The sequence below is a fragment of the Branchiostoma floridae genome, chromosome 9, assembly GCF_000003815.2.
Source record: "Branchiostoma floridae strain S238N-H82 chromosome 9, Bfl_VNyyK, whole genome shotgun sequence".
NCBI classification, from domain to species: Eukaryota; Metazoa; Chordata; class Leptocardii; order Amphioxiformes; family Branchiostomatidae; genus Branchiostoma; species Branchiostoma floridae.
In genome coordinates, this window is record NC_049987.1 from 20,368,508 (window position 1) to 20,395,876 (window position 27,369).

A 27,369-nucleotide genomic window follows, 5' to 3' on the forward strand; every position below is an offset into this window, starting at 1 on the left:
ATTATAGCAAAGCACCACTACACTAGTTGAAAGCGTAGTAGCCATTATTTTAGCGTAGTGGTCACAAATTTTAGCGTAGTGGCCCACTACGCTAAAATGCACTAGATAGAACCCTGAATTGTTTTTACTTTGCAAATGACTGCATGATTGTAGTGGTTGGTTCAAATGAAAAGAAACCGATATCACGATGAGAATTTGTCTTTACAATTACAGACGTTGGAATTTTCTTATATATTGTGCAATGTGAACGATGCAGTGATTATTACATATAAGTGATATAACGTTACATGCCAATATAGACATGTACTGTATGATGTACATATGCTTATCAAGTAGTAATGGTTTATTGAGTATTGAGTACATGTAGTTATTAAGATGATAGACATGTGTATAGACTATCATAGAGAATTAAGCACGTCTATTCGTACCTCGTACGCAGTTTGCCCGCGACCGGGGAGGTCTATTGAAACATAAAATGTTCTATAATTTGATCTCCGTGCGGCGTTCCCTGTCAACCTCACCCCCGGGCTAATCATCCCGCAATGCTTGACGTCATCGTGACGTCAGTGACCTAAGTGAATTTCCCAAGGGGCTTGGAATAGACGGGAATATGATAGTATTTTCAAATGATTTGCACGGTGGTATACTTTTATTCCGCATGCTGTGTATCTAAAGGGTGTGGAGCGTGCAGTCCATAGTAGATAGTATTTGTCAATGTTCACATTACAATTCCGCAAGAAGAAATTTTTTCCTTGAAATCAAGGAGGCTAAAATCAAGAGGTTAACCTCCTTGTTGAAACAAGGAGCTTTTATCAAAAGCTCCTTGGTTGAAATCAACAAAACTTTCCCAAGCTTCTCACACTTTATCAACCAACAAAAAAAAACATTCTTCTTGCTTAAATCGTCCAGCCCCTTTACCTAATTCATCTTCCACTTTATATGGAAAAGAAGTCAACCCCATCAAATAGCCTAAGTAGAAGTAGAAGAGATGTTATTTTCCGTTCATTTCATCTATAAATCTCATTTTCCTTCTTTGTTATGTATTAGATACAATTATGTATACCACTGCTTTACTTTGTTTGCAATTAGCCTTTGGATGAACTTGCAATAAAGATATATTATCAATGACAACATTGTGGCTTCAATATTCATCATGGATTCTCCAAAATACAAACGATAACCGCTAAGACATATTCATCTTTCTCTTCATTTGCACGAAACCGAGAACCCCGCACGCGCTCGGCTGACAACATGATGTATGAAGATGCTCCCCAAAGCTGGTAATGTTCCAGCGCGTTCCGTTGATTGCTTTTCTCGCCGATCATTCAGCGGACAAGCGATCGGAGAAGTGGGCTGGGGCTGGAAAAGGACGATTTCCTAGGCTAGCAAGAGACACAGTGGATAATACCAGCGATTTTTATCTACATGAAAAATGGAGATATAGTTTTGGGTCTGTTTGTTTGTTTGTGTTTCCCGATTTTCGTAGTCAGCATAACTCAAGAACCTCTGGATGGATTCCGATTATATTTGGCATGTGGGTCGGTGTTGGGAAGACAAAGGTCAAGGTCAATTTTGGTTGGGCTCCCTGGGATGTGACCCTAGTACTGCAGCAGAAATTCCGTTTTTTGCATCTTTTGACCTGGATGTGCTTTAGTCTTAATTTTTTTTGGCACATAAGTTGTGACGTAAGGAATATGTGGTATTTGGGCCCCCTAGCAAATTGCTCTAGTTTTCCGATATTTTTAGACTCTACGCAATTTGTCACACCAGACACTATCAGCGTTATGGATATCGTTATAGTCGCATTAACAAGCTTACGCACATGCAGGGCGTCTTTTCTTTCTTGTGATGTTCTGTTTTCTTACTGAATATAAACATCAACCTTCATAATGCCTTAACTTACCTTACCTTAGCACCTTGGTGCCTTCGAGGCACATAGGGCCGTTGTAATCCACCTTGCACGGTTATGAGCTTCTCCTTTGGCTCTGTGCCAGAAGCTTCCAGAGGCTTCTAAGCTCCGGCTTCTAGGCTTTAAAAGATCTTGGAAGCTCCAGCTTCTAGGGTTCTAGGCTGAAAAACTCTAGAACTCCACATTGTACATTTTAGCCCAACTGAGCTATGAACAGGTCACAGCAAGGCCAAAACATACATGTAAAATAATCAAAGACCTAGTCTAGCAGTTCGGCCTTACATGCGAAAAGACATTCATGTATGTTACGTAACTGATGATAATTATTTCATAAGACGTTATGTACAATCTTGATTGCTACAAAACACTGTTAGACAAATGATATAAGAAACGTAACACTAACTAGTTGTTGGGAGTACATGTACATCTGAATGTCGTAATGTGTTATAGACTGAGCGTACAGAAAGATGTTTAGCAAATTAATTTCCAATGTTAATGTTACACAGTTTAATGCCGTTTCTCTAGCGGACTACGACCCCACATCCAGAAAAGTTGACCCGTCACAAAACGACGTTTCATCCCAGCAACTGTTTGGAGAATTAGTCCATTTCATCTCTGGTAATAACGTCACATTTTAACCGGTAACTCATTAATATTTACGCTGGGCCTATCGGTCGCTTCAACTTTGAGAATATCCGGCGGAACAATATTAAAGCTATAACATAACAACATTACGTTCCTTGTATGGTTTTGTTGGTCTAGAACGACGTTCTACGGAAGAAGCCGAATCCGCTGTGACGTAGGTGTTCGACGCATGGCGTCATCGTCAACAAAACCTCCCACGCCGACCTGTCCAAACATGAGAACATAAGCGCGTGGGATTATTCTTTATTGGTGCACGAATAGCGGTGAATGCTCAGAATTTATATTTTCACGGGTGCCGTTTATAAATTTCTTTGATTTGTTTTCTGTGTTTTCTTGTAGTTATTGGTGTACTGTTGCGCAGTAGATACATCGATGGGTGCTTTGAAATTCATATTTTCGGAGGTGTCATTTATACGTTTCTTTTCTTTTCTTTTACACATTAATTGTATGGTTATTGCAAGAGTTTTACACATTTATTGTATGGTTATTGGACGGGAATCTGGACTAGTTGATCTTGTTTTTACACATGTTGAATTTACGGCATTCTAGAACAATATCCAAACGGCAGTTCTAAGCGGTTACAGCCGGTCATAGTGCAGTACCTTACTCGGTGCAGAGCTGTACGTGCCAACGTCCCCGTCCCGTTTTATGAAAGGAAAATAAAATGGTATTCAAGGTTCGGAGCCGTTTATAACTGGGGGAATCAATATCACAGTTGGAGTCCGGCAGGGGAATTGGCACAGGCAACCAGTTCTGTAACATGAAACGTGGGCAGGGTATCAATTAACTTTCACACAAGCTCCACTTCAGTCCTTCACTTTCAAAACGCCACAAAATCGCGTCATAAAGCGTAGAAAACTGCCCGCCGGCAGAGTTTTATCAAAGAAACGGAATATCTCTCATAGAACTTCTCTCGGGCACATGGCATGATGCGTCATTCACGTCAAGCAGACATCCTCTCCTTCATTCCAAGAATGGCAAACGAATTTTCACTTAATGCCTCTGGCGGCGTTTCTCGATCGATTTCCTCGCTGCGTCATGACGTCAACACTGACGCCGTCGAATCACCTGCACGCGCTCCCCCGCCGTTGCCAGGGGCAACCGGGCCCCCGCGCCATTGACGTCAGAAGGGGGATGGGTCGCACTTGTCATGCGCGGCCCTGCCGACCACTTGTTATTGCATAAATGTTCTTTTAGTACGTAATAATGCAGGATTGGCACCAGTGGCGTGCGAACTCGGACATAGAGCAGTAGCGACGTGAAACCGGCGCATTGAGGGCGTACTGATCTTACACAGCGGCGGCGTTACGAAGTATCTTCTCTTGCCACACCACACCACATTTAATTTCAAGGAATCGTCCTTGCGGAGGTTCGGCTAACCACCCTGGAATAGAGACAGACTTGTAGAGGGACACAGAAGGAACTCCAGTTGTCACTGACTCTCTTGGAAGGTTCTAGAGTTGGTGGACACTTGTTTTTTGAGAGTCCGTGGAAAACGCTGTATCGGGAACCACCGTGAGTAAATCTACAGAAATGTTCTCAGCGCTTTAGACTCGTGTGTGTTTAATAACGAATTGCTTCCATATCGACTGATGGCACAGTTTGGCATCACGGATACGCCTTGTTTGTAAAATAACGTGTACGTTGCCTTGAAGCAGGTGCGTTGCGCCTTTTCCTTAGACGTTGCGTGTCTTCGGTAGTCATTTTTTTGCCACATTTGCTAGCTTGGATGTGCAATGGTTTTTCTAATGGTTTGTTTCCGCCGCAAAGTGGCGATAGGTCGGATAACCTTACAGGGAATTCCGCAACGGAGATATTTTGGCAAAAACAAAACTGTCCTGTTTTCCCAACACGCCTCTAGTGTTGCGTGCACGCCTTGTTCACATGCACGTTTCTATTCTAGTAGAACAAACGTAACAAGAGAATGTTGTCAACTTGTTATTATTGCATGTTGTTTACTGTAAGATGATGATTGTTGCATGTTGTTTTCTGTACGGACGAACAAGGAAATATAAGACTAGTGTTGTTAAGGTTCAAGGTCTTTAACAGAGCCCTGTTTATTGAATCTGTGAACGGTACATTTTACAGTCGATTTGTTTCTGGGCCCGGGCAATGTTTCATATGCTTTCAGCCCCACTTACATGCAGGCCGTGCATTTAAGATAGCATGAGCGGTGCGAGATATTGCGAACTGACGCAGAGCATAGACGGTCAGCAATCTCTTCTCTAACTGCCGATACAAAGCTTGAAATGTACGTTGGCAATGGATGTCATCAATAATGAACGATAGAACGCTCACTGCGCATCCGGCATTGTGGAACGCCTGGGACGTTACCGATAATTGTTACGAAACAAGGGAGAGCTGTGTAACAGTGCTACAGATAAGAGCTTGTTTGTAGCCCCTTTTGTTGGGTTTCTTCCCTCGGTAACACCGCGTATCACGTACGTTTAGACGAAATGTCGTGCGAAGACTGCAAATTCAAGTCTTCAGATTCGCCAATCGATGTATATCTTGCCGCATGAAATGCGCGTATTGCTTGCGTCATCACAAGTGTGTCTGTACAGTTGATAGCGTTTAATATTAAAAACACCGTTAGTTGGACATACAGTAATATGAAACAAAAAGCCAGTAAATGAATGACATCGCGGAAAACAGGTGTCACGCAATGGTATCTGGCTTTGTTTGGAAGTGTTTTGTGACTCAGTTTCCTCCTTTTCTTAAGGGTGGTATGAAATTCCTTGGACGACAGGTTCACGGAATGCAAACTGGCATTCTTGGGACAGTAGTGTTTGTTTGTTTGTTTGTTTGTATTGCATAATCCGGTAACAACTCTCCAAGCAGAGGTTAGGCTCCAGCAGTTTTTTGTACGTGTTTTTAGGTATTTTTGTCGGGCTCTCTATTTTGTTAATGTATTGTTCACGTTAGCCGATGCGAAACAAAAATAGAAATTTTAAACCCGACAAAAATGCCAAAAACACGTACGTCAGAAGCAGCCGAAGCCGGAGAGTAACTTGGAGGGTAACCGCCTCAGCCTCGCTTTCCGTCCTACCACACAAACATCGTGCGGCGTATTTAAAGCGACGACACAGTAACAGCGGCGCTATTTCCTGCGCCATTGTCGCTGTAAGTTGTAAGTAACAGCTTTCTGTGTGTTGCTGTGACAAACACGTCTTTAATGCTATGATGTTGACAAAGCCAGGCACAGACCAGTAGCCCCTAATCTCCTAGCAGATATTAAGTTCCGGCTCATTTCCAGTATTTGACAGTTTTGGAAAGCAACGTTAAAGCAATTCAATATACAAGAGAAGAGTACTAAATGTTCTAAAGCAGGCGTCGAACACTGAGAATGAGCCCGCGTCTTACATCTGCTTGGAGATTAGGTTTCTCCGTTTGTGACTGGTTGCCAACGGGCCAGGGGAAACTCGTACAGAGCAACGCTCGTCCGCTCCGGTTGGCCCGTAGGAGAAACTGGTTTAGTACGTCACTAGCGCCGTGCGTCAGGACGTAGGGTGCTCTCCAAGCAGATGTGAGGAGGGGAACTCGTCACGTTCTGTTACCGCGGGCGTTGGTACTTTGTAAAGGCGGGCAGATTAAAATGAAGTGGCTTTCCCCCACAAGTGGTCCCTCAAAAAATATTTGTATGAGAGAACAGGAGTCCGGGTACTATGTAGGATGACACACTGAGTATCTTGACGGCATAGCCATAAATGTATTTCATATGCTAGACGGAAGGAAGGAAGGAAGAGAATGGCTGTGCGAAGTTCTCTGTGTTTGTTCGCGTTAATCTACAGAGCACATGTAGATGCACCTAATGAATGTGCGTCAATCTATTTGCTTTAGGAAGAAATTAAGCGTTCTTGAAAAAAAAACCTGTCACATTTGCCGTATGACACGTTGGCGACGGGAAATTGAGCGAATCCATATGCCGTTCTTAAGTGTTGTGAAGAGGGTGGTTGTCTTTAATAGATCCCGACGGCTGGTTCTGTCAATAGTGTCGCTCGTCATTCGACAAACAAGCCAGAAGAACTTCCGTAATCAATACACGGCGCAGTGGGATTTAATACTGCCGGACTTGGGCACCGTCCAACAACAAGCGTAGAGGACTTAGACTCGGGAGCTAATCTCCAACAAGCCTGAGATCCTACGATGGCATAAGATAGTACCAAACTGGCCAAGGAGTGTAGTCAGCCAAGAGGTGTCCATTTGCCATGTAGCGAAACACAAGCCGGCTTCACTCCTCTGCCAGCTTTTCAAACTATCTCATGATTGCTACCGTAGGATCTGCTTGGAGATTACCTGGGAGCTATAGTACGGCTGGATATAGAATAGATACCAGGCTAATGCGATGGGGACAATTTTCCGTCTCGAAAAGTTCCGTCTCGAAAGTGATGGTCGTCGCCTTTCGGAACCGTCGTCTCCATGTCGCTGACCATTTCTAATCGTTTCATAGTATTTTCGGGAGGGCTGACAAGACGTAAAAACGTACATAAAGCAATATTTTGATTGAAAATGTAGGACAGACTCATGGTCAGTCAGTCCCGTAGCTTTTTAATCAACCGTAGGCTGATTAACCAGCCGTAGGGGCAGCACAATAACAGTCATGGTAATGGTAAAGAATATCGAAAAACAAGGAGAAAGCGCACCAACTCGGGTCCAAACCCGAGTCAAAATGCCTAAGCCTCTTGGAAAGGGAGTGGTAAGAAATCCTGACCACTACTACTGCACCCCGGCAAAACCCCTGCTCTGAGAATAGTTTGGAAAGCCAACGACCGTTGGTGACGAGACGGAAACTAGCTGCGACGACCGGGACTTTCCGACAGCCTAAGAGTGGGATTTTCCGACACGCCTAGTCATGATCGAAACTTCTGGTCAGCGGAAAAAAAGCGACGCCTCAAACACACGGGATTGGAGGGGTCTGTTTGTGGATCGATCAGTCGCGACGTCACAATTCGGTCAATATTGGCTTCCGCGCGTCTAGTGGACAAGTTAAAACGTGTCTGAGAATAAGTCATTCCATATTTACTTACCTACTTTAGATGTTAATAGTTTATCAATGATGACACGGCCCAAAGCCATACAAAAGTTTCGGACGTGTCAGCCGTCTTCATCAGTTGCCAAAACATTAGCAGCTGACATAAAACGTTTGGTCGTGCCAAAAGAACTTAAGCTCATAAACTTGATTGAGTTATTCAGTGGAATAAATCTTAACGAGTTTCTTCTTATTTTTTACCACGTCTAGTCTAACCTAAAAGGCTTTATCGACGGGCGTTTGTTGGTTGATTTTTTTTAATAAACGTTAGCGGTCTTCGTCGACTGACTGGCGAATTGCATATGTTATTCCGTCATTGGCATTGTACACGGATTTACTGCTTGTCGGAAACCGAGATATAAGCTTAACATACTTAAATGTGTCATCGGTGAAATCAAACAAATCTTGTGTGGATGTGTTTTTACTCCTGCTGTGTCGAATCGAGCATATCGTGAGTGTTTAGTTTACAGGAGATCCTGTGGTGGTAACACTCCCGCGTGGTGCTGATAAAAAGTGGGGATCCAGGTCGTAACCGACTTAATCCGATTACACCAGTAACACCAACGCCCTCGTAACTTCTGCCCGGTCTTTGATGGGCAACATTGGGCGCACGTATTATGTAACTGCGGAAGCTCAATGTCCCTGCGGCAGTGTCTTATCTTAAAACTGATGAACTTGTCAACTTCTTACACAGATTCCGGGTGCGTGAAATGAAAACGAAACCTTCGGGAATTGGGTGCAAAATAATGTCTAGGTTAACAACATTAAAAGTGAAAGAGAAAGAAATGACTGGTTGTTGTCAACAAGTGAAATGAAAGAGCTTTGCTTTAGGAAGTACGCTTGCCTAGCTAGTCCCTTAACCCCCCTCCCCCATAACCGTAATATCTTTTTAGCCCAATTAGTGTCGACGACATACATCTTTTCGTGGATTACAATTGTATCGAATCCTTTAGACACGTTTCATCTATCTTTAACCCTTCGAAAATAGCACGCACTTCCATACATGTCCGAGAAATGACGAGAATAGTAAGTCTATTGTCAGTTTTCTCACGCGATGTCGACTAATCGCCTCCAGATAGCGTCACTTGTTCCCATGGCAACGTCTCTAATCTCCAAGCAGATGTAACGTAATGTAACGTAATCGTAAAATCAAGCTCCCGGTTTCATGAAGTAGCGGGTCTTAGAAGTTAAAAAGAATCGATGTCGCCTTCGTCGGAAGACTGGTTTCACAACAGGAAATTCAGCAGCTAGGAAATTCTTGTTGTTAAAGTTTCAGCTGATTTCCAATGGAAAAGGGTGCTGCAGATCCATGTTGACGTTCTGTATTCTCCATAGTATCATGACATTGCGCAGTTAGATGCAAGGTAGTGATTAAAATGCTACCTGTGGAGAACTACAGTGGAATATGACCTCTTGCATCGGGGTGAGTCATAGGTCAACAATTAAACGATCGCGTGCTTTCCCCAAAATTGCGTCGGATTGCGCAACCATTCGATGCATGTACGTTTGAGTAGAGAAGAGTAGAGTAGAGAGTGGAGTTCTTCTTTGGCAGTGTAGAAAACGTCTTTATGCGATTAAATAGCCTTATAGGTATTGAATTGAGGTGATTTTGAGGTACAGAACTATGAAGCATGATTCTATAAGGTCTTAGGTTGCCAATCAACCATTTGTATAGCCCGGGGAGAGCTGACCAATCAGAGTGCGTCTCTGAAGTCCGTCAGCTGTTGCGGAGGGGGCGTCAGCGGGGCACCGTATTTCTGGAACATTCCGCCGCGAGAGAAGATAGTGCGCCTCGCTTCACAAAGAATACTCCAGAACCTGTCCTATTCCACCAAATATCCGATACTGGGAAATTTCGTGGTGTTTCAGTGAGTTAGGTAGTATTTTTATGTCGGATATTTGGCGAAATATTCGCCAAGGTCGTATTTTGAAGGGGTGCGGAGGAATTTAGAGACATTCTTGGTGTGAGGCTGTCCATAAGAAGCTGGGATTTGCCCTGGCAGGTCACTTGCAGAATTTTGCAAGTCAAAGAGAATCTCCAAGCCCCTCAGTGCCTCCATTTCCAAGGAACAACGCGAGCTTTTCCCCTCTATCCAAGCCTGTCTGACAACAACTTGTCATTCCCTCAGGACCTGTGCTAAGGCGGGGAGATTCTCAACCATGGCCGGCGACACCAGGAGTTGCTGCTCGGGCGAGTGTGCGACTGTGTCCGACGGAGCGGCCACGCAGCTGCGGCTACTCGACTACGAGCAGGTACGGAATGTCTTTCCTTATTTCTCAGCCAATTTTTACCACACTTTCATGCGTGATATGTTTATGTGCATTGGTCAGAAGGCATAGAGTGTTGTCTCTTGTGTATCGGGGGCGTTTTGAGGGCCGCAAAATCGGGGTTAGTTGTGCCTGTGGTTTTGGTACAGCGGGGACTGGGTTTTGGTACAGCGGGGACTGACGGCCGTTCCAACAGTTTAGCCTTGATCTTTTGCGTGCATCGACAGCGCTATCGCCTGACAAATCTGGTGGAATCTTTGACCGACAGCGACTTAAGGTCACATTCAGCATTTCCTACCTCCTTTTAGCCAAGTAGCCACACAGACCACTTTTGTAAGGGCTTCGCAGTGCCGTTTTCTTGGTAGAGAAACATAACGTCACTTAGATTTGCTTACCGCAGCTTGCGGTCGGGTAGAGATGAATTTTGTTTGTTTGCTGACCGTGGCTTGTGTTGGCGTCCGTCCGTACAGGTCCGCAAGCTGGACCAGGTCCTGAACGATGTCGTCCCGATCCACGGCCGCGGAAACTTCCCCACCCTGGAGATTTGCCTGAAATCGCTGGTCCAGGTCGTGAGGAAGCGGCTGGAGGAGGAAGGGATCCCTCTCCGGGACGTGCGACTGAACGGGTCCACGGCAAGCTACATTCTCTCGGACGAGTCCGCCTTCTGCTACAACGACTTGGACCTGATCTTCGGCGTGTCGCTGGAATCCGCGAGCGACTTGCAGAGAATCAAGGACATGGTGTTGGACTGCTTGCTGGATTTCCTGCCGTGTGATGTGCGTAAGGAGCGCATCTCCCCTCTGACTCTCAAAGACGCGTACGTGCAGAAGTTGGTGAAGATCGCCAACGACAACGACCGGTGGTCGCTCATCTCCCTCACCAACAACTCCGGCCGCAACGTCGAGCTGAAGTTCGTGGACAGGATGCGACGGCAGTTCGAGTTCAGCGTGGACTCCTTCCAGATCGTGCTGGACTCTCTCCTGTCCTTCTACGAACACTCCGAGGTGGAGATGACCCAGCACTTCTACCCCTCCGTCATCGCGGAGAGCGTGTACGGGGACTTCTCCCTGGCGCTCTTCCACCTCCACAATCGCCTCATCGCGACCAGGAACCCGGAGGAGATCCGAGGCGGCGGGCTGCTGAAGTACTGCAACCTGCTCGTGCGCGAGTACAACCCGGCCTGTCACGCCGAGATCAAGTCCCTGGAGAGGTACATGTGCTCCAGGTTCTTCATTGACTTCTCAGACATTGTGCAACAGCAGCAGAAGCTGGAGAAGTATCTCAACAACCACTTCGTCGGGGACGAAGAGGCGAAGTACAGATACCTGGTGACCCTGCGCAGAGTGATCCAGGAGAGCACGGTGTGTCTGATGTCGCACGAGCGGAGACAGACGCTAAGACTGATAGACTGCATGGCCTACAACATCTACTGTGGCCTGCAGCACCGAAACCAGGCCATGAACTCCAGCGGACCCCCCTCCCCCAATGGGGTACTGTACCCAGGACAGGGGTACTTCTACGATGGGAACACCAGCAGTTTCTTCATCACTAACGCCTACCCCACCTGGATATCCTGCCAGTAGGGAGGTGGGGGCTCCCACAGGACAGGCGAGCAGGGTGTGGAAAAACTTCAAAACTTGACAAAAAAAGACAATGATTCCAAGTGCAACAAAGAAAAACAAGAAGAGAGAGACTCAGTTGAACTGTGAAAAAGTTTGTGTGATTGTGGTGAAAAGGTGCTTGTGAAAAGTGAAGAGATCTCGAGCCTTGTTAACGTTCAAAGACAATGCGGGCCAGGGCAGTATACAGGAGTCTGATTGACCCACTGCTAGCGGATGTGAACAGGTCTATAAATAGTCGTCGAACCACTGCGGGTAACCTTCGAACTGGTTTATTGACCAAGGCTGGTTCCTACGCAGGTCGCAATTCTGTGGAGGCAGGCAGTTACCCCATTGGTTCCGAAGGTGAGAGAGAGGCGAGAGGCAAACAACAATGGTACTTTGAACCCTACTGTTTGATTACGTAGTACTTATACCTAACCAGAGTGTAAAAAGTAAACGTTGTTGTGTACACCAGCAGGGGGCAGCTATATTATCAGTGCAGGCCAAATTAAGGACCAAAGATTACATATTTTTGTGAATGTCCTGTATTTTTGTGGTAAAAAGGAGAGGTATAAGAGAGACTGTATTATAGGAGTTTAAAGTGAACGAATGTGTGTCAGGGACCCAGTTATCCAGTGAGGCCACAAAAGTATTGTTTTCAGAAATTCCTTGAGAGTATTTGAGATCCGTAACCATAGTTACGGAGGAGTGTGGCGTGGGGTAATCTTGCAACTAGTGAAGATCTTTGTAATTCCCAGGCTGAAATTCACATGGGGAAAAGGAAATGGAGAAATTGGTTCAAAAGGGCAGTTGGGAATGAGTTGTCAAGGTTGCCCACTGACATATTCCTGTTGCTTGGTTACCTGGGATGGGTTTTGGTCCAGAAAAGGGGACAATGTAGAGCATTACTAGTTCTTACACAGACAAGAAAAGAAAACAAGACTTAAGAAGCACACTTAAGGTTTAAGAAGAGCTGTAATGTTTGTCTTGTAATCTTGTTCTTATTCCATTGGGAAAATTAACAAAACATTCTATTAAGCAACTTAGCAAGATAGAAAATATAACACCAGCCATGGAGAAATACTTCTTCAGTTCAGATGCCTGATCTAAAAATATATCAAGGCTCGTAGCCTGGTACCCTATTTTTGTGCACAGAATTCAAATATGGAAGTTGCAGAAATTTTTGCTGTGGTCACTTTGACCTTGATTGTACAAATTCATGTATAACCCAGGGCTGTATACTGTACAGAAGCTGTTTATATATTGCTTGTGAATCAGTCCAGTGTTGCAACAAGTATCACAAAATAGACTAGATAGAGTAGACTTGTAGTGTTGGAAGAGTCAGGTCTATTTGTAAAACTTTACCAGATGACATTATTGATACTAAACTTCTAGAAGTGTTTTTCCCTGCATCACAATTTGTTGTGCATAGGGGTGAATTGTAACATACATTGAAGACTTCATATGTGCATGTGGTAGTTGCAATGTTTAACTTGTCCAACAAAAAGTTGATCATCTGTGTTAATGATACGATTTTTCTGAACACATTTTAGTTTTCGTTTATTTTTCTTTCTGCAACAGTAACCCCTATCATGGCACGTAGTGCAAGATGAGAGACAAGATACGGAAATTATGTACAAAGAATACCAAAGACTGACACAGAGCTTTATAAGGAAAAAAACTTGTATTTTATGACGGCGAAATAATAAATTATTTTCCAGGTATTGGAATGGTGTGTTTGAATCTTTCCAGTGTACAGTTATTGTAGTGAATAGATGAATGGTTTATTGCACTTAGTCTTAAATAAAAAGAAGACTAGTTTACGAGCTTATACGGTACTCGGAGTCTCTGCACTGTACTAATAGAACTTTGACCTGGGCTGAACAGTTTCTGAAAGTCTTGAATCTGGGGTTGGGTTATAATGGTTGTCAATCAAGGAAAAACGTGTTAGGAAACTTGGGGGAGGTGGGGTGTGTGCTGGACATGGTACTAAATTATAGTGTGTAGTATGCAGAATATTCTCTGCTATAGTCTAGATGTTTTTCTCGCAGTTTTGAGATGGCTGCTTTAGGAGGGATTCCAGAAACTTTGCAATATTCTTCGGAGATGATTTCACTGAAATAGTTCCACTCTGCAGACACAACAAAGATGTGAAAACAGAACCTTTGGCCAAAAATCTAAATCTAGGCCTGTTCTGTTAGCTTCCCTGATGCAGCGCATGTGGGCATCCCTGCCACAGATGTTTGTACTTCTGCGCTGGTCTCCCTGACATGTGTTGGGCATTAGGCTTGTGGCCCAACAAAAACACCACAACCGCAACTCATCCCAGGGGGTGGACATTCATCCATCTTCAGGTCTACTCATGCATTTCAAACAGCTGGGCACAAAACTTATTACACAAAACTCATTTATTTGGAATGGTTGCAGTGGTTAGACTACACACCAAAAGTTTTGGTGCACAGAAAATGATCTTTTGCACATCATCATGAGATACAGAAGAACAGGAATGTCTAATTATTACAAACTTGACTCTCTCTTTATAGCTTGAAGATAAAATTCTACACACGCAATTCAAACTCTATACAAACAATAGACCTCAAAGGTCTTGTTATTTTTTCTGATGCTTTTTTCATTCTTTATTGAAGGATATGCTGTGTACTAGTACAGTACATGTTGTGTATATAAGAATAGCTGTGTACTAGTACAGTATACAATGACAGCTTACATTCATAACCCCACACAAATGTCTTGATGCAACAGTGCTAGCCTGGTATCCAGAGGTATATAATAGCTAACGTTACCGAGTCTCTTCTGTCCTCTGCAAAATTGGCGCAAATACTGCCGACAGGACAAATGAGACTCTGGAGCTATAACTATGTCTGGAAACCAGGCTAACTAGGGAGCTTTAATATGTCGAGATACAAGGCTACACCAATGCACATTAGTATAACAATGGCCAAAATCTAAAATTATGTGTACTGAAGTCTAATTTTGGCTGTACAAAAGTGCATGCAGCACCCAGCAAAATATTTCCTGTGCATCTTCAGACCTGACCGACAGTTGTGGACATTTTCTGCCAGTGGTGACAAATGTGGGACATGGTGCAGACCTTGGGGTGTGTTTACCGCACTGCCAGTCTCAGAGACTGAGGGACACAGGGCGTATTTGCTGTGACAATCACACTGCCAAACTTAGGGACGGTTTACTCTGGAGGTGCCACACTGCGGCGTGCCACAGTGCGTTATTTTCGTTTTTACATGCCATGGCCCCCAAAAAAGTGTCCTAGTCCTACTCCTAGGACACGCTCTACATGTCGACCGTCGTAGGACATTTACAAGACAAGTCATTTTCTTGTGTAAAATGTGCCTAAGTTAGTGGTTAAAAATGCGAATGGCAGAAATGCTTAATCAATTTTGTTAGCTCCATGGTCTCTACCTCAGTGGAAAGGGTGTTGTAAAGCTGTTGTAAATGTGATGAAGTATGAAGTGTTTATTTGATATTAAACCAATAAGGTATGAAGTGTGGATGTATATTATTAATACCACTTGTGAGCCATTCCCACCATTACTGTTTCTGCTTCTCAACACATCCCAGATTCTCCTGCTTAATTCTTCCCAGCTCCTCCCTATCTTTTCTTTTTATCACTCCAGCAAGCCTCTGTCTTAAGTCTGTGCTGGTTTCTTAATTAGTAGGGATCCTCCTTTGATCACTGGGGTTGTCTTTGATTTCCCCTGGTAGGAAGTATTTGAGGCTTCCCTGATATCTTTCCCACAGATTGTGTTGTCTTTTTTTCCTGTTACACTATTACCCTACTAGTACAAGATTTTTGTGGCCACAGAATACAGGAAATGATTATCAGTCTATACTGTAAAATCTCTAATTTTAGTGTTATGATATCTATAAAATCTGCTTATAGAAGTTTGTGCCTTTGGTTGTTGAATTCTGTTTGGTGTTATCTTTTTCTGTCACCATAGATGGTCTGTTGTGATTAGAGAAGTGTCTTATCCCTTGTAGGGACACAAACAAAAGCTGTAGTCAGACTAGACAAGAACAACCATTAGGATTTAACCTCTTCAAACCATTGGGTTCTCATCTTTTTTATAGTTGTTTTCATTCTGGTTATTTTTAGAAAAAAAATCTGTCTTAAATGAAGTCTTTCTAAGCGTGAAATGCCTACGACAAACTAGTGAGGACATGCCAGTTATAGACAAGAACAACCATTAGGATTTAAAAGCTCTTCCAACCATTGGGTTCGCATTATAGCTCTCTTTAGTTGTTTTTATCCTGGTTATTTTTAGAAACAAATCTGTCTTGAATCAAGCATTTCTGGAATCAAGTCTTTCTAAGGGGTGAAATGCTGCATTTCGTGCCAGGTAGGTCTAGGACAAACTAGTGAGGACATGCCAGCCATGTCTGTGCTCTGGAGTTTAGCACTCCCCATGGAGAAGGCTGTAATCTTATCTTCTACACTTCAAGCCAATGTATGGCTTCAGTCTGTTTTTGTTTTGTTTCTGTGGTATCTAAATTGTTATGGGGCGTCACATGGAAAGGAATATAATGCCTTGGAAATACAAACTGCTCATCTCCAAGCAGATCTTTGGGGCAAGATTGTGACAGTTTCTGACTAGTTTCTGACTGGATTCCAAGGTCCATATGCTCATTAGTATTATAAAGCCTTCCAAGGTGATCAGATCTTGAAGCTCTGAGTCATAATCCGTCATGATTTTGTCCTCAAAGACCTGTTTGGGGATGGCAACTTTAAAAGATGGCACCCCAGAGACACTACTAATGTCTGCTTTGAGATGTGCTGAAATCTTGTTGAAAACAGTGGGAGGAATGTCACTGTGTTTGATCCATCAGTAGAAGTTGTACCCATGATGGACCCAGTGGGGTGGAGGAAGATGGAGACTGATGGTGAGATGCCTGCTGTGCTCCCTGCAACAACAACAACAAAGTACCACTGTAAATTCTGTTCTTTTTGCTGTACAAAAATGGCTCCTTTGTAGGTCTCCAGCTTTTTTTCTGTGTCCCACTCATTGTTTGGGAGCTCACTTAATTACTGAGTCTGTCATTTTAAGCTCATGAAAACACATTTTTTAGGTTCACAGGTTCAAATTTTTGGGATGGAAAAGGTAAAATTTTTGTCTTCCCAAAAAGAAAATTTCCGTACCAGGATGGAGGGAGTCGGGTCCTAAAGATCGACAGCACTGCAAAGGAGATTTTACCATGGTACGGAGTAATACATTGGAAACACATTTATGCTGGAGGGGTTGCTGCCAAAGAAAAACTATGTTGTAGTAATTTACAGAGTGTGAGTTAGGAGTTGATTTTATCTCCAAGCAGAGGTAAAGATCCTGCTCAGTATCAGTGTTTTACACATGTTTTTACAGCTTTGTACGTCTTTCTGGTAGGATATGAAAATGTACTAAATGTTGCAAACACATGCATAACACACTGTGGCAGCCTTGGCTGTATGTACAGCCAAATAAATAAATACATAAATAACACACCTTGACTCTAAGCCGGATCCTTATAACACCAACCAATCATAATTCCAACAGGTGCCATAATACCACCACATAAAAACAACAACACGTTATTGTAGAGGCCTTCTCAAGATCCTCTTTAGTAGAAGCCGCTTAATTGGACGGCCTATTTGCCAGTGAATTTCGTGTAATTATCCGACTGGTACAATAATGCGAAGTTATCTAGCTGGACTGCACCGGTTTGGGATTTGGGAATTCTGTGCAGTTAAAAGAAGTGTGTGTTAATCCGTTGTGCAATTAACTGGCTTCTACTGTATATGAATTGTATATACCTCAGGATTACTGATGTTGCATTGGTACATCTTTTTAAATCACTTCAAATTCATGTATTTTTTTTCTCATGTGGCAGTACATATCATTGGCATCTGGTGGAATTATGAGAGTTGATGTTGCATAATATACTAGTAAGTAGAGACAGTTAGAGTCAATAGGAATTTGTTTAAGGTTTATTTCCTGGTTCCCAGCTATCCTGTCTTGTTTTCTACAGCTTCCATGAGGGCCTAGTAACTCAAGCATGTCAACAATGCAGGAAAATATTTTAAAGGGGACGGACCCCTGAATCGGATATGCAGATTTGGATAGCCGGCTTTAATTTAGCATGGGATGGACACAATTAGACTGAGTATCTGGCACTTTCATTCTGTTTTCCCACTACATTATAGGTCATAGAATCAGGAAGTAATAGCCTGGGTACCATCAGTTACTAATAGTCTACCAGACTGACTATGCTGGCTGTTATATGGAAATTAATTTGCCAGGGAGGGTTGCTACCAGAGGATGCTACCAGAGGATTTGGCCTTACATGGACTGACTCCCCTGGCCAATTTATTTTTGCCAGATTCTATGATTCCCATACCCCTGTAGGAAGACCTGGTGATGGCTTATCAATTACTACTAGGCCTGCCCTGAAAAAAAATCTACTTTTTCAATTTCAGGACATGCCTGATGGTAGTAATTGGATGGTACCCAGGCTAAGGAAATGAAGGCTTCCTGGTTAAATCTTCTGATAACCTGTTTATCACAGCAGACAACTTCCCTCCTCTTAAAAAGTAAGTTTCCTGTTTTGTTGACCTACATGCATGGCACTGGTCTCAATTATCTTCAAGCAGATGTTGGGGGGAAGCTATTAACTGTTTCCCTTGCTGCCCTTTTCTGTGTCAAACCACTACTAGTAGTCTCTACCAGGCTCCACAGGTGCTGGAAAAGGAGCAGAAATTGGCCAAATAGACAGATAGCATGACAGAGGACGGAGTTAGCTGGTTGAGGAGTGCAGTTTGCGACCTGGTTTCCTCTGCTATTTTTCTAGTGACCTATGGAGCTAGTCTGTTAAACGCAAACTCTGCTGTCCAGGGCCGGGCAGATGTTTGGTGGGCTGCTATAAGCGAGATTTAATCAGGCTGCTAGTAGAGGCTATCAAACTACCTCCCCAACCTTCGCCTTCCCAAACATCCTCAAAGAACAAAGCCATGCAGGAAAGAAGACAGGCCATCTCTTATCTTCTTCCAAACATCTGCTTGGATATTAGGTTATAGATTCCACTTTCTTGCCAAGGAGATTTTGCAGGGCCTGGGCTAAAAAGCCACATCTCCAAGCAGATGTAAAGATCTTGCTTATTGTCAGTGTTTTATGCCTGTTACTTTCGTATATACTCTTTTCTAGTATTGTACTTGTTTAACAGTTTGTCTCCTCCTCGAGGAGTAGACTGTTACTCCAAGGAGTGTATAAGTACAATACTAAAAAAAAGCAAAAATGTTGGAAAAACAGGTTTAAAACACTGAAAATGAGCCAGATCTTCACATCTGCTTGGAGATTTAAAAAAAATTTTTTTTCCTGAAACAATTTTCTGCAAATAAGCGAACCTCCTGATAGTACTGGAGCAAGTGTTATGGCAACCGCAACATGTTTACCATGTTAGTCCTATGGACTGAGTTGCTAAGCAGTCCTTAGCACTTGTTTCTTTGTATAGGAACCCAATGCTGAAAGGGGAAGGCCAAACCAGGCCTATGTTTGGGTTTTATTCAAGGTAGTTGAAGATACTTGTGGGAGGCTGTGGATGTAAACTTGATTATACCAATCTTGACCCTCACAAAATACCCTTTTCGGTAGAGTAATTAAGAATAATTAAATCTGACTTCCTTAAATTGACAGAGTACCAATCTCTCCTCTCAAACTCTGCTTTCATGTTTACATGTCCTTCCAGTTAAGTATCATTTTAAGTCTGAGTGCCAACAAATTATACTGTTAAAATGTGGTACAGTACAATACTCGAAAAAAAGGTAAAAATGGTGAAAAAAAACAGAATGATGTAAAACACTTAAAATGAGCCAGATCTTTACTTCAGCTAAGAACATTTTTCCTGAAATGGTTTTCTGCATATCAGATGAAAAAAACCTCCAGCTAGCCCTGGACAGTTATTGCAACCACAATAAAGGTTCAAACAAGCACTGGCCTGCCCTGAACGTTCGGAGTTACGTAAATGTGTACTTTTCAGGTAGACTGAACAAATACACAAGCTAGATCCAACCCTACTGAGCTAGTTAAGATACCCCCCTATTATCAAAGTCTGTGGAATTAACAATAAGACCCACTAGCCTTGCACTAGTGCATGCTGACCCGACACAGTTCAGCATAGTAGTTCTTTAGTTTGTTTCTAACAAGACTTGAAACGTTTAGACTTGTAAAACGGTTGGAAAAAATTGGCACAAGATTTAGACTGTTGCTAGAATGCAGCAAAGCAAGCAACCACAACTTGCTAAATATTGACCCAGCCATACACGTCATTTTTTTCCTTTATTGTTGTGCAAGAGCGTTAACTGGAAAAGATTTGGTGGTGGACCATCCCTAAATGCTTCTTCAGTTGCCATGGACACTAATGTTATAGGCGCAACAGCAGCAAACGTGTTAGAATGACGGGATCAGAAAAGGCAAATCCTTCACGCTTTCCATTTCTATCTCCGTGAAGAAGTTGATGTTTGTGTTACTGGCCTTGTTTAACCATCAGCATAACTCAAGATGGTATAGATTGATCGAGAGAGGACATCTTATAGATAATAGTGTCCTTGTATTGGTTTTAATGACCTTTGGTGCGTATGTAGGTCTTGTTCTATTGATTTACTGATCTCCAAGCAGATCTTTGTGGGCGCACTTGTGATCGTATCTGACTTTACCCCTGGGCCTGAATTTTAGCTATCAATCTATGGTCAACAGGGTGGAGAGCGTGGGGTTTGTGCTATCAGATCTTAGGCCTAAGGGCCAAGTCAGAAACTGTTGCATGATGCGCCCACGAATACCTGCTTTGAGATTGGATGTGATATACATGTATATTGTGCTGTCAGTGGCATGTGTTGGAACGAGTTTCGCATGCATGATAATGTACATGTAAATGCGTCAATGTTTTAGGGTAGGTTGGGAAAGGAGGTTTCTTTAATAAATTTACACGGTACAGTGAGTAAATATATATAAATTATTTTTGTCTAGTTTTGTTGCATATGTCTGTTTTGATTATTGTGCCAGTGCCATTATTTTTTTCTTTCTATGAAAAAAAGTAATACATTGGGAATGGATATTTGTTTTGTCATTTTTAGAGGCCACTACAAAAAACAACAAAATCGTGAGCATTTAAAGATATACAGTATTTTGGGATCGAGCAACTTCTAAATCTAAATTACATGTGAGGAAAGTAAGAGGCCGTAAGAGGCCACCACAAAAAAAAATCCATCGTGAACATTTAAAGACTTAAAGTATTTTGGGATCGAACAACTTCTAAATCTAAATTTACATGTGAGGAAAGTTTTCCCAATAGCGGATGCCCTACAAAGGGTTAGGAGCAAACACCTCGAGGCACTCATCTCTCCTTCACTGAACACAAACAAGATCAATAAACTAAACTGTCCAAAAATAGCCCTGCGAGCCCGGCCTGTTGTAAGCCTATTCAGCACAGTATTGACGTCATCAGGCACAATGGCTATTCTATAGGTAAGAGCTGAACCAAGGCACTTGTTTGGTTACGTTGCCTCTCAACCGCACCGTGAAGCACAAAGGTTTCCACGTAGAGTACATGCCGTGGTGTCACGTCAAGGAGTGGTTCTGTCTCGCTAATGATGCTTTGGGGGGCTCATAAGTAGATTGGTGGTAACGATTCTTTAGAGAAGCTTTGTGGGGAATATTGAACTTGCGGTTAGTGAACCCAAGTGTAAAGTCCAAACTGCCCAAGAAGATTGCTCGGGGGACCGATAAAATCTAGGTTACATGTTGTATGTGGACAGGTGGTCGAAGAGCTCTTTAAATGCTTGTGCCAATGGGAAAATTATTTAAGGGACCACATTGGTCAGGTGGTCTTTATGGGTGCAGTGGTCACTTGTAAATGTTACTATTTGGTAGATTGTATCTTGATCTTATATCAAAATTATGATGCATCATCAGAACTTTGTGGCAAAATCGATTTTTGTTTTTTTCAAATGATACAGTCAGAAATCTTTTGCTTCCCAGAGAAAATTTTGTTACTCCCTGAAGCCAACTGAAGGAGGTTTAGAAAAATACCTTTTACACCTCCTTGCTAAAATACACAAATCTACTCATGTTGACAGTCCAATTTAGCAGTGAAAAAGTGACTTTGCAAGACTTTGCTTTTGATATTCATTGATTTTTTTTTCAATGTACTGCATATATTCGCTAATTTTCAGCCTTTCTCAACTACTTACGGTACATCTGGAACCTTTATTTTGGAAAAATGCTTGTGGACATGTAATCCATATAATTAAGTCAGTGTGGCCTTCCTTGGTGACTTTCTTGATGAAAAGTTACATGAGAACTTCTCCCCCCCACCTTCACCATTCCAACTCATTGAGCCTCCTACAGGCCTTGACTGAACTGATAGCTTTTATTTGATCATGAATGCCAAGGTTGGATGAATTCCTTTCACAATCCCAGCCTTGGCACGACCAGTTCCCAGAAAAATCAATGAGGCGAGGCAGTGTTTGGAAAATGCACCGATCCCCCAGCCTATTCTGTATCAGGGCTCGAAATACCTCAGGTAAAATTGGAGCTGTGCAGGTATTTCTGGTGTCTACCTGCACCAAACTTGCACTGGTCCATGTACTGGGTTTTATGCATTAATGTCATGATATTATACTAAGGTGTATGTAGATTGTTATTAGCTGCATTGAATGTTACCACCTATAATGTATGAAAGAAAATATAGCAAATGGTTCCTGAACAATTCTAGTTAATCCATACTTCCTAAATTCAGAGTGGTGCAGGTAAAATTTGTCTGGTGCAGGTAATATTCAATGTTACCTGCACCAGTGCAGGTATGCAGAAAAAAGTATTTCGAGCTCTGATTTAAATGCACTGATCCCCCTAGCCTATTCTGTATTCATCAGTAGTTCAACTTCAAGACCACCCCTGCGGTAGAGCCACATTTCTGTTGGGTAATGTTATTTTTCAGAGTCATGCACTTCATGCTCCGTTACGCGGCGATTCCCACCCTCTGAATGTCAAGGTTGGGGGTTCAAAGCCCGGGCATATTTGTGTTCTGATCCATGATCGGCATATTCTCCAAGCAGAGGTTAAGCTACTTGAAAACCACACCACACTCAAGTAATTATAAGAGCAGAGGCACCATGCCTTTCACTTCTATCGTCACGGATCACTTTGAACTTGACACTGTACATGGTAAGCCTTATAATGTAACAGTTTAAGTAGCCTTCTGCTAGCTGGGCAGCTCTGGTAGCTTGTCAGAACCTAATCTCCAACCAGATCCACGGTGCATAATGTACAGTAGTATACTTACTGGGCCCGTTGGACTCCCTTAGCCGGCTATACTCCTTGGCCAGCTTTGAATTTATCTTATGGCACTGTTGGATCTGCTGGACATTAGTCAGAACTAAAAAGAGAATTCGAGCACAGCATTTCTCTCTGAATCAATATCTGATGAACAGCCATGGCCCATTCTAAGACTGAATCTGATCACTTTGAAACTCACATTGTAACAACTGGCCTTTTGCTAGCTGGGCAGCACTGGTAGCTCATCAGAACCAAAAAAAAAGAATTTGAGCACAACATTTCTTTCTGCTTGAACTGTTCAGTGAGCCATGGCCCATCCTAAAGCCCCCTTCTCTGTCAGCCTAGTGATAAGCTGACAACACATGAAGGCTGTGGGGAAGCGTTGACAGCTTCCTAACACCCCATGTGCTGCAAATATATTGACTTTTTGGGTGGTTTATTTCCTGTGGGGAAATGAGGTTTTACTGTGTTCTAAATTTGAGGTTGAATTGCACTGTATAACCACTGTACGACTCTAGTACAGTGGTTATAACGTCCTCGATAAAAGAGATAAGTATTTGTGGTGTTGTAAATTCTGGAGAGGTCACCACAACAAAAAGAAAACACAGTGAAAGTTTATGCCCAGGTGCTGGTACACATATTTATGTAATACCTGCGACACGAAAACATTCGATACGGGTGTAAATCGAACCATTTCGAGCGGGACGAGTGCGGCACGGTTGGCAATTCGAATACCTGATTCAGACGTTGGAACATTGCTGTTGTAACACTTTTTGTTCGAGGCCCAGGGCACCAAATTTGTTCAACTTCTGGCGCACTTCGCATCAAAACGTGGGTTTTCTCAGGTGGGTATGACAAATAAAATACAACACGGTGTATTCCGCATCACCCTCGGTCCAAGCCCGACCGCGGGTCGGATCACCCTCCGGCTCCGGGTATTCTATATTTACTTCACTTTATGTTCAAAATTTACAGTAGGCCACTCAATCTGATTTACTGACTCCTAGAAAACTGATGAAAAAAGATTCTGAACTGAGACTGAAGGCCAAGCTTATGCCTTGGGATGGACAGTTACTCTTAGGGAAAGAATATTGCCATACTGAAGTTTCTTGCCAGTCCTCCATTGTCAACTATTGTTGTCTTGTTTGCTCACAAACCAATGGCCTGGCCAAGGACTTATGCCTTAATTGGGACAACAGTTACTCTTAGGAAAAAATTTACCATACTGAAGTTTCTTGCGAGTCCTCCATCGTCAACTATTGTGGTCTTGTTTGATTTAGTGCTCACAAACCAATGGCCTGGCCAAGGAGGTTGAAAGGAGCTCTTTTCAACCTCCTTGTCCTGACTGGACAGATTTTGTTATGAGGCTGTCAAAGTGATGAATAAGGTTTCTTAATAGGGTGTGAAATGCAACAGAGTAACAATAATGCGCTAATGATTGTAATTACGTGGCTGACTTGCTTTGAAAACAAGAACATTAAACACACTGTAACAGCCATGTAAACTGCTGAATGAGTTGTTTTTGTGTGGTGTAATCGGCCATATAAATCAATTACTGTAATTACAAGGGTGATTTGCTTACAGAGCAAAAATGTAAATAGACTGATTGTTATCTAGTTCACTACCAACCCAAATGTGGTATTTGGTCCAGAATCCATAGGTCCTGGGTTTGAAACCCCTGACATGCCACCAATGTTGTGCCCTTGGAAAAGGTACATGTTCTTAAGTCTTTATACATCTTTCACTTCACCCAGGTGTAAAACTAGGCCTGGTTTCTATAAGGGGGTAAAAGACATGGGAGGGAAAGGGATGGGTTCCGCCTTCCAATAACATGCCCTTGACATAGAAGATAACAACCCACTGCTCCCATGGCCCCAAAAAGACTCAAATGAAACAATATGGTGAAACAGTGGGCACTGACATACACATAGGAAAGATTATCTCACAAATGAAACCACTGCAAACATTTTAGGATGTACAGTACATCAAATTCTCTTCTTACTTCTTGAAGGACAAAATGAAAGACCTCGAAGGAAACAGTTAATATTATCCAAAATGACATTTTGAAGTCTTGACTTAATAGCAAGAAAACTGCAATCTGTAATCCACATAGTAAAAGTCTATGGGACTACTATACCTTTTATGGTGAAACAATGGGCACTAACATAGGAAAGATACAAACACTGCAAACATTTTTAGATGTACAGTACATCAAATTCTCTTCTCACTTCTTGAAGTATTTTCCAGTTGCCTCCTGAACATTCCTCCATCAGAAGTGTCACACCACTTCTCCAGGCAACCCGGCGGTTCTCCACACTAGTAGTGGTCCAAATGCAGCCCAGATGTCAGGACTTGGAACTCTGTTCAGCCAACCTACAGTGTACATGTAGTATTGAGTGCCCTAGGTAACAAAAACCTGCCGACCACAGTCTTTTTTATGGGGACGAACTGCTGGCTCCATGGTCTCCATGGTGACTGTAGAATCAAAGTATTATAATGTTGAAAATACCAGTATCCCTTTGCATTCAGTTTAACGTTTATATTATCTATCTTAATTTATTTATTTCTGTATAACTGAGGAGGTTAAAATATTATTATTCTAACCTCCTTGGTATGAAAAATACCATCAAAATACCAATGTCAGTTTTACATTTTTTTTTTTTTTCTTTTGGTTAAACCTTATTTGTTGGATCAGAAAAAAAAACTCATTTCTTGGAATCATTATTCTGAAACACAACATTAACTCCCCACAGCCTGCCCAGTCCTGGTACATCCATTCCTCTCTACAGTCAATCATCCCAACTCCCCTCTGTCCGCACCTCGCCACAAGTCCAAGTTGTTCTTTCCCTTCATGTTAACAGCACCTTTTATCAAATCCCCAGGGCAGCTCAGTAATCCACACACAAAGCCGCATCCCACAGATTAAGGCTAGAACAAGTCATCTACTTGGTTCTGGGATATTTTCCTAGATGCAGCAACATGACAAGATGACAGACCTGAAATAAAACAGCTAATATGACATTTTGAAGTCATGATTTAGCAAGAAAACTGCAATCTGTAATCCACACACAAAGCCGCATCCCACAGATTAAGGCGGCACCAAGTCATGTACTTGGTTCTGGGACTTTTTCCTAGACTCAGCAACATGACAAGATGAAAGAGTCCTCAAAGGAAACGACTAGTATTGTCCCAAATGACATTTTGACGTCATGATTTTGCAAGAAAATTGTGATTACAAACAAACAAACACACAAAGCTGCAACCACCAAGTCATGTACTTGGTTCTGGGACACATTTTCCTAGACTCAACAACAGGACAAGATGAGAGAGTCCTCAAAGGAAACAGCTGAAATTATCCCAAATGACATTTTGAAGTCAAGATTTAGCAAGAAAACTGTGATCCCTAATACACACACAAAGCAGCAACCCACAGATTAAGGCTGAAACAAGTCATCTACTCAGTTCTGGTTCTCGTTTCCTAGTTAACAAAGATTCAGCAACTGGACTTGATGAAAGACTTCGAAAAGAAACATCTAATATTATCCCTTAAACATTTTCCTGGTCCTGTGAATAATAGTCAGTTCAGTTCAGTTCATCCATCAGGTGACACTATAAAGTTCCTCCAGACGACTCTGTCGCTCATGAGGTCTCCGTCTTGGAGGCCAACAAACATCCTCCTCAATCACCCTCTTAAAGAGTCAGGGATGGTCGGTGTATCATGAATAATAACTTAGCAAGGAATACACATAAAATCAGAGCAGCCACACCAATCTACCGGTATGTCCTTGGTTATCAGACATCTTTTTACATCCATGAAGATGGATGTATTGTATTTATTTTAAAAAGATTCAATGAGACCAGGATAAGATGAAAGACTTCAAAAGAGTGTTAAGAAAACCGACAAATAAAATTGGCATGGCCTTATTCATGTGAAGTTAAAGTTTAAGTCCTTCCCTCACCAGATGGTGTATAGGGCAGCACCCATCACCGTTTCAGTAGCCCTGGGCCACACAGCTTTGTATAATAACTACAATGACTCAAAATATCTGACGTAGTCCCTAAGCGACAATTCATTGTATGGGTCCACAGACATTTTAAAGCAACAATTAGGACGGACAAGATGAAAACAGAGAGATGGGAGGAGAACCTGAATCTGATAAGAATTTTTTGCCCAACTTTGATTTTCATGATGTTCTCTTTCACAGTAAAAGTATGGGAGAACATACAAATAAAATGTTGCTTAGCTATCATATTCATGTATTTACTCCCAGAAACATTGCGTACCAATGTTCGGTCTTTCCCTCAGTCTTCATGTTGATCTTGCAGTTCATTCTTCCCCAATCCAAAAACCAACACATGAAATCGGGGTGGACTCACCCTTCCAAAGCCGCCTGTTGTTTTTGCAACTGAACTGTTTTCCCAGGTCGCCAAGTTGACCCGTGTGTTTGCGAACTGTCACAGCGACGTCCGTTCCACTTTGTCTGGACCCCGCGAAGTTTGCGCCAGGGTTCTTTGGTCTTCCTTTCAGCCCTGACAGCCCGCATTCATGCATGTGTGTTTCCATTCTCCGCTGCCTGTAGCAACTTG

General features: G+C 42.6%; 1 protein-coding gene across 2 annotated transcripts; it reads left to right on the forward strand.

Moving 5' to 3' along the window:
- The first annotated feature begins 3,892 nt into the window (after positions 1 to 3,892).
- On the forward strand, positions 3,893 to 13,176 carry LOC118422628 (terminal nucleotidyltransferase 5C-like). Of its 2 annotated transcripts, XM_035830279.1 has the most exons (3): positions 3,893 to 4,069; positions 9,713 to 9,836; positions 10,322 to 13,176. In XM_035830279.1, exons 2-3 carry the CDS (start codon positions 9,744 to 9,746, stop codon positions 11,432 to 11,434), a joined length of 1,206 nt encoding a protein of 401 aa, XP_035686172.1. In that variant the 5' UTR covers positions 3,893 to 4,069; positions 9,713 to 9,743; the 3' UTR covers positions 11,435 to 13,176. The 2 variants fall into 2 exon arrangements, with proteins under 2 accessions (XP_035686172.1, XP_035686171.1); XM_035830278.1 differs by lacking the exon at positions 3,893 to 4,069 and having other exon boundaries at positions 9,297 to 9,836.
- The last annotated feature ends 14,193 nt before the right edge of the window (positions 13,177 to 27,369 follow it).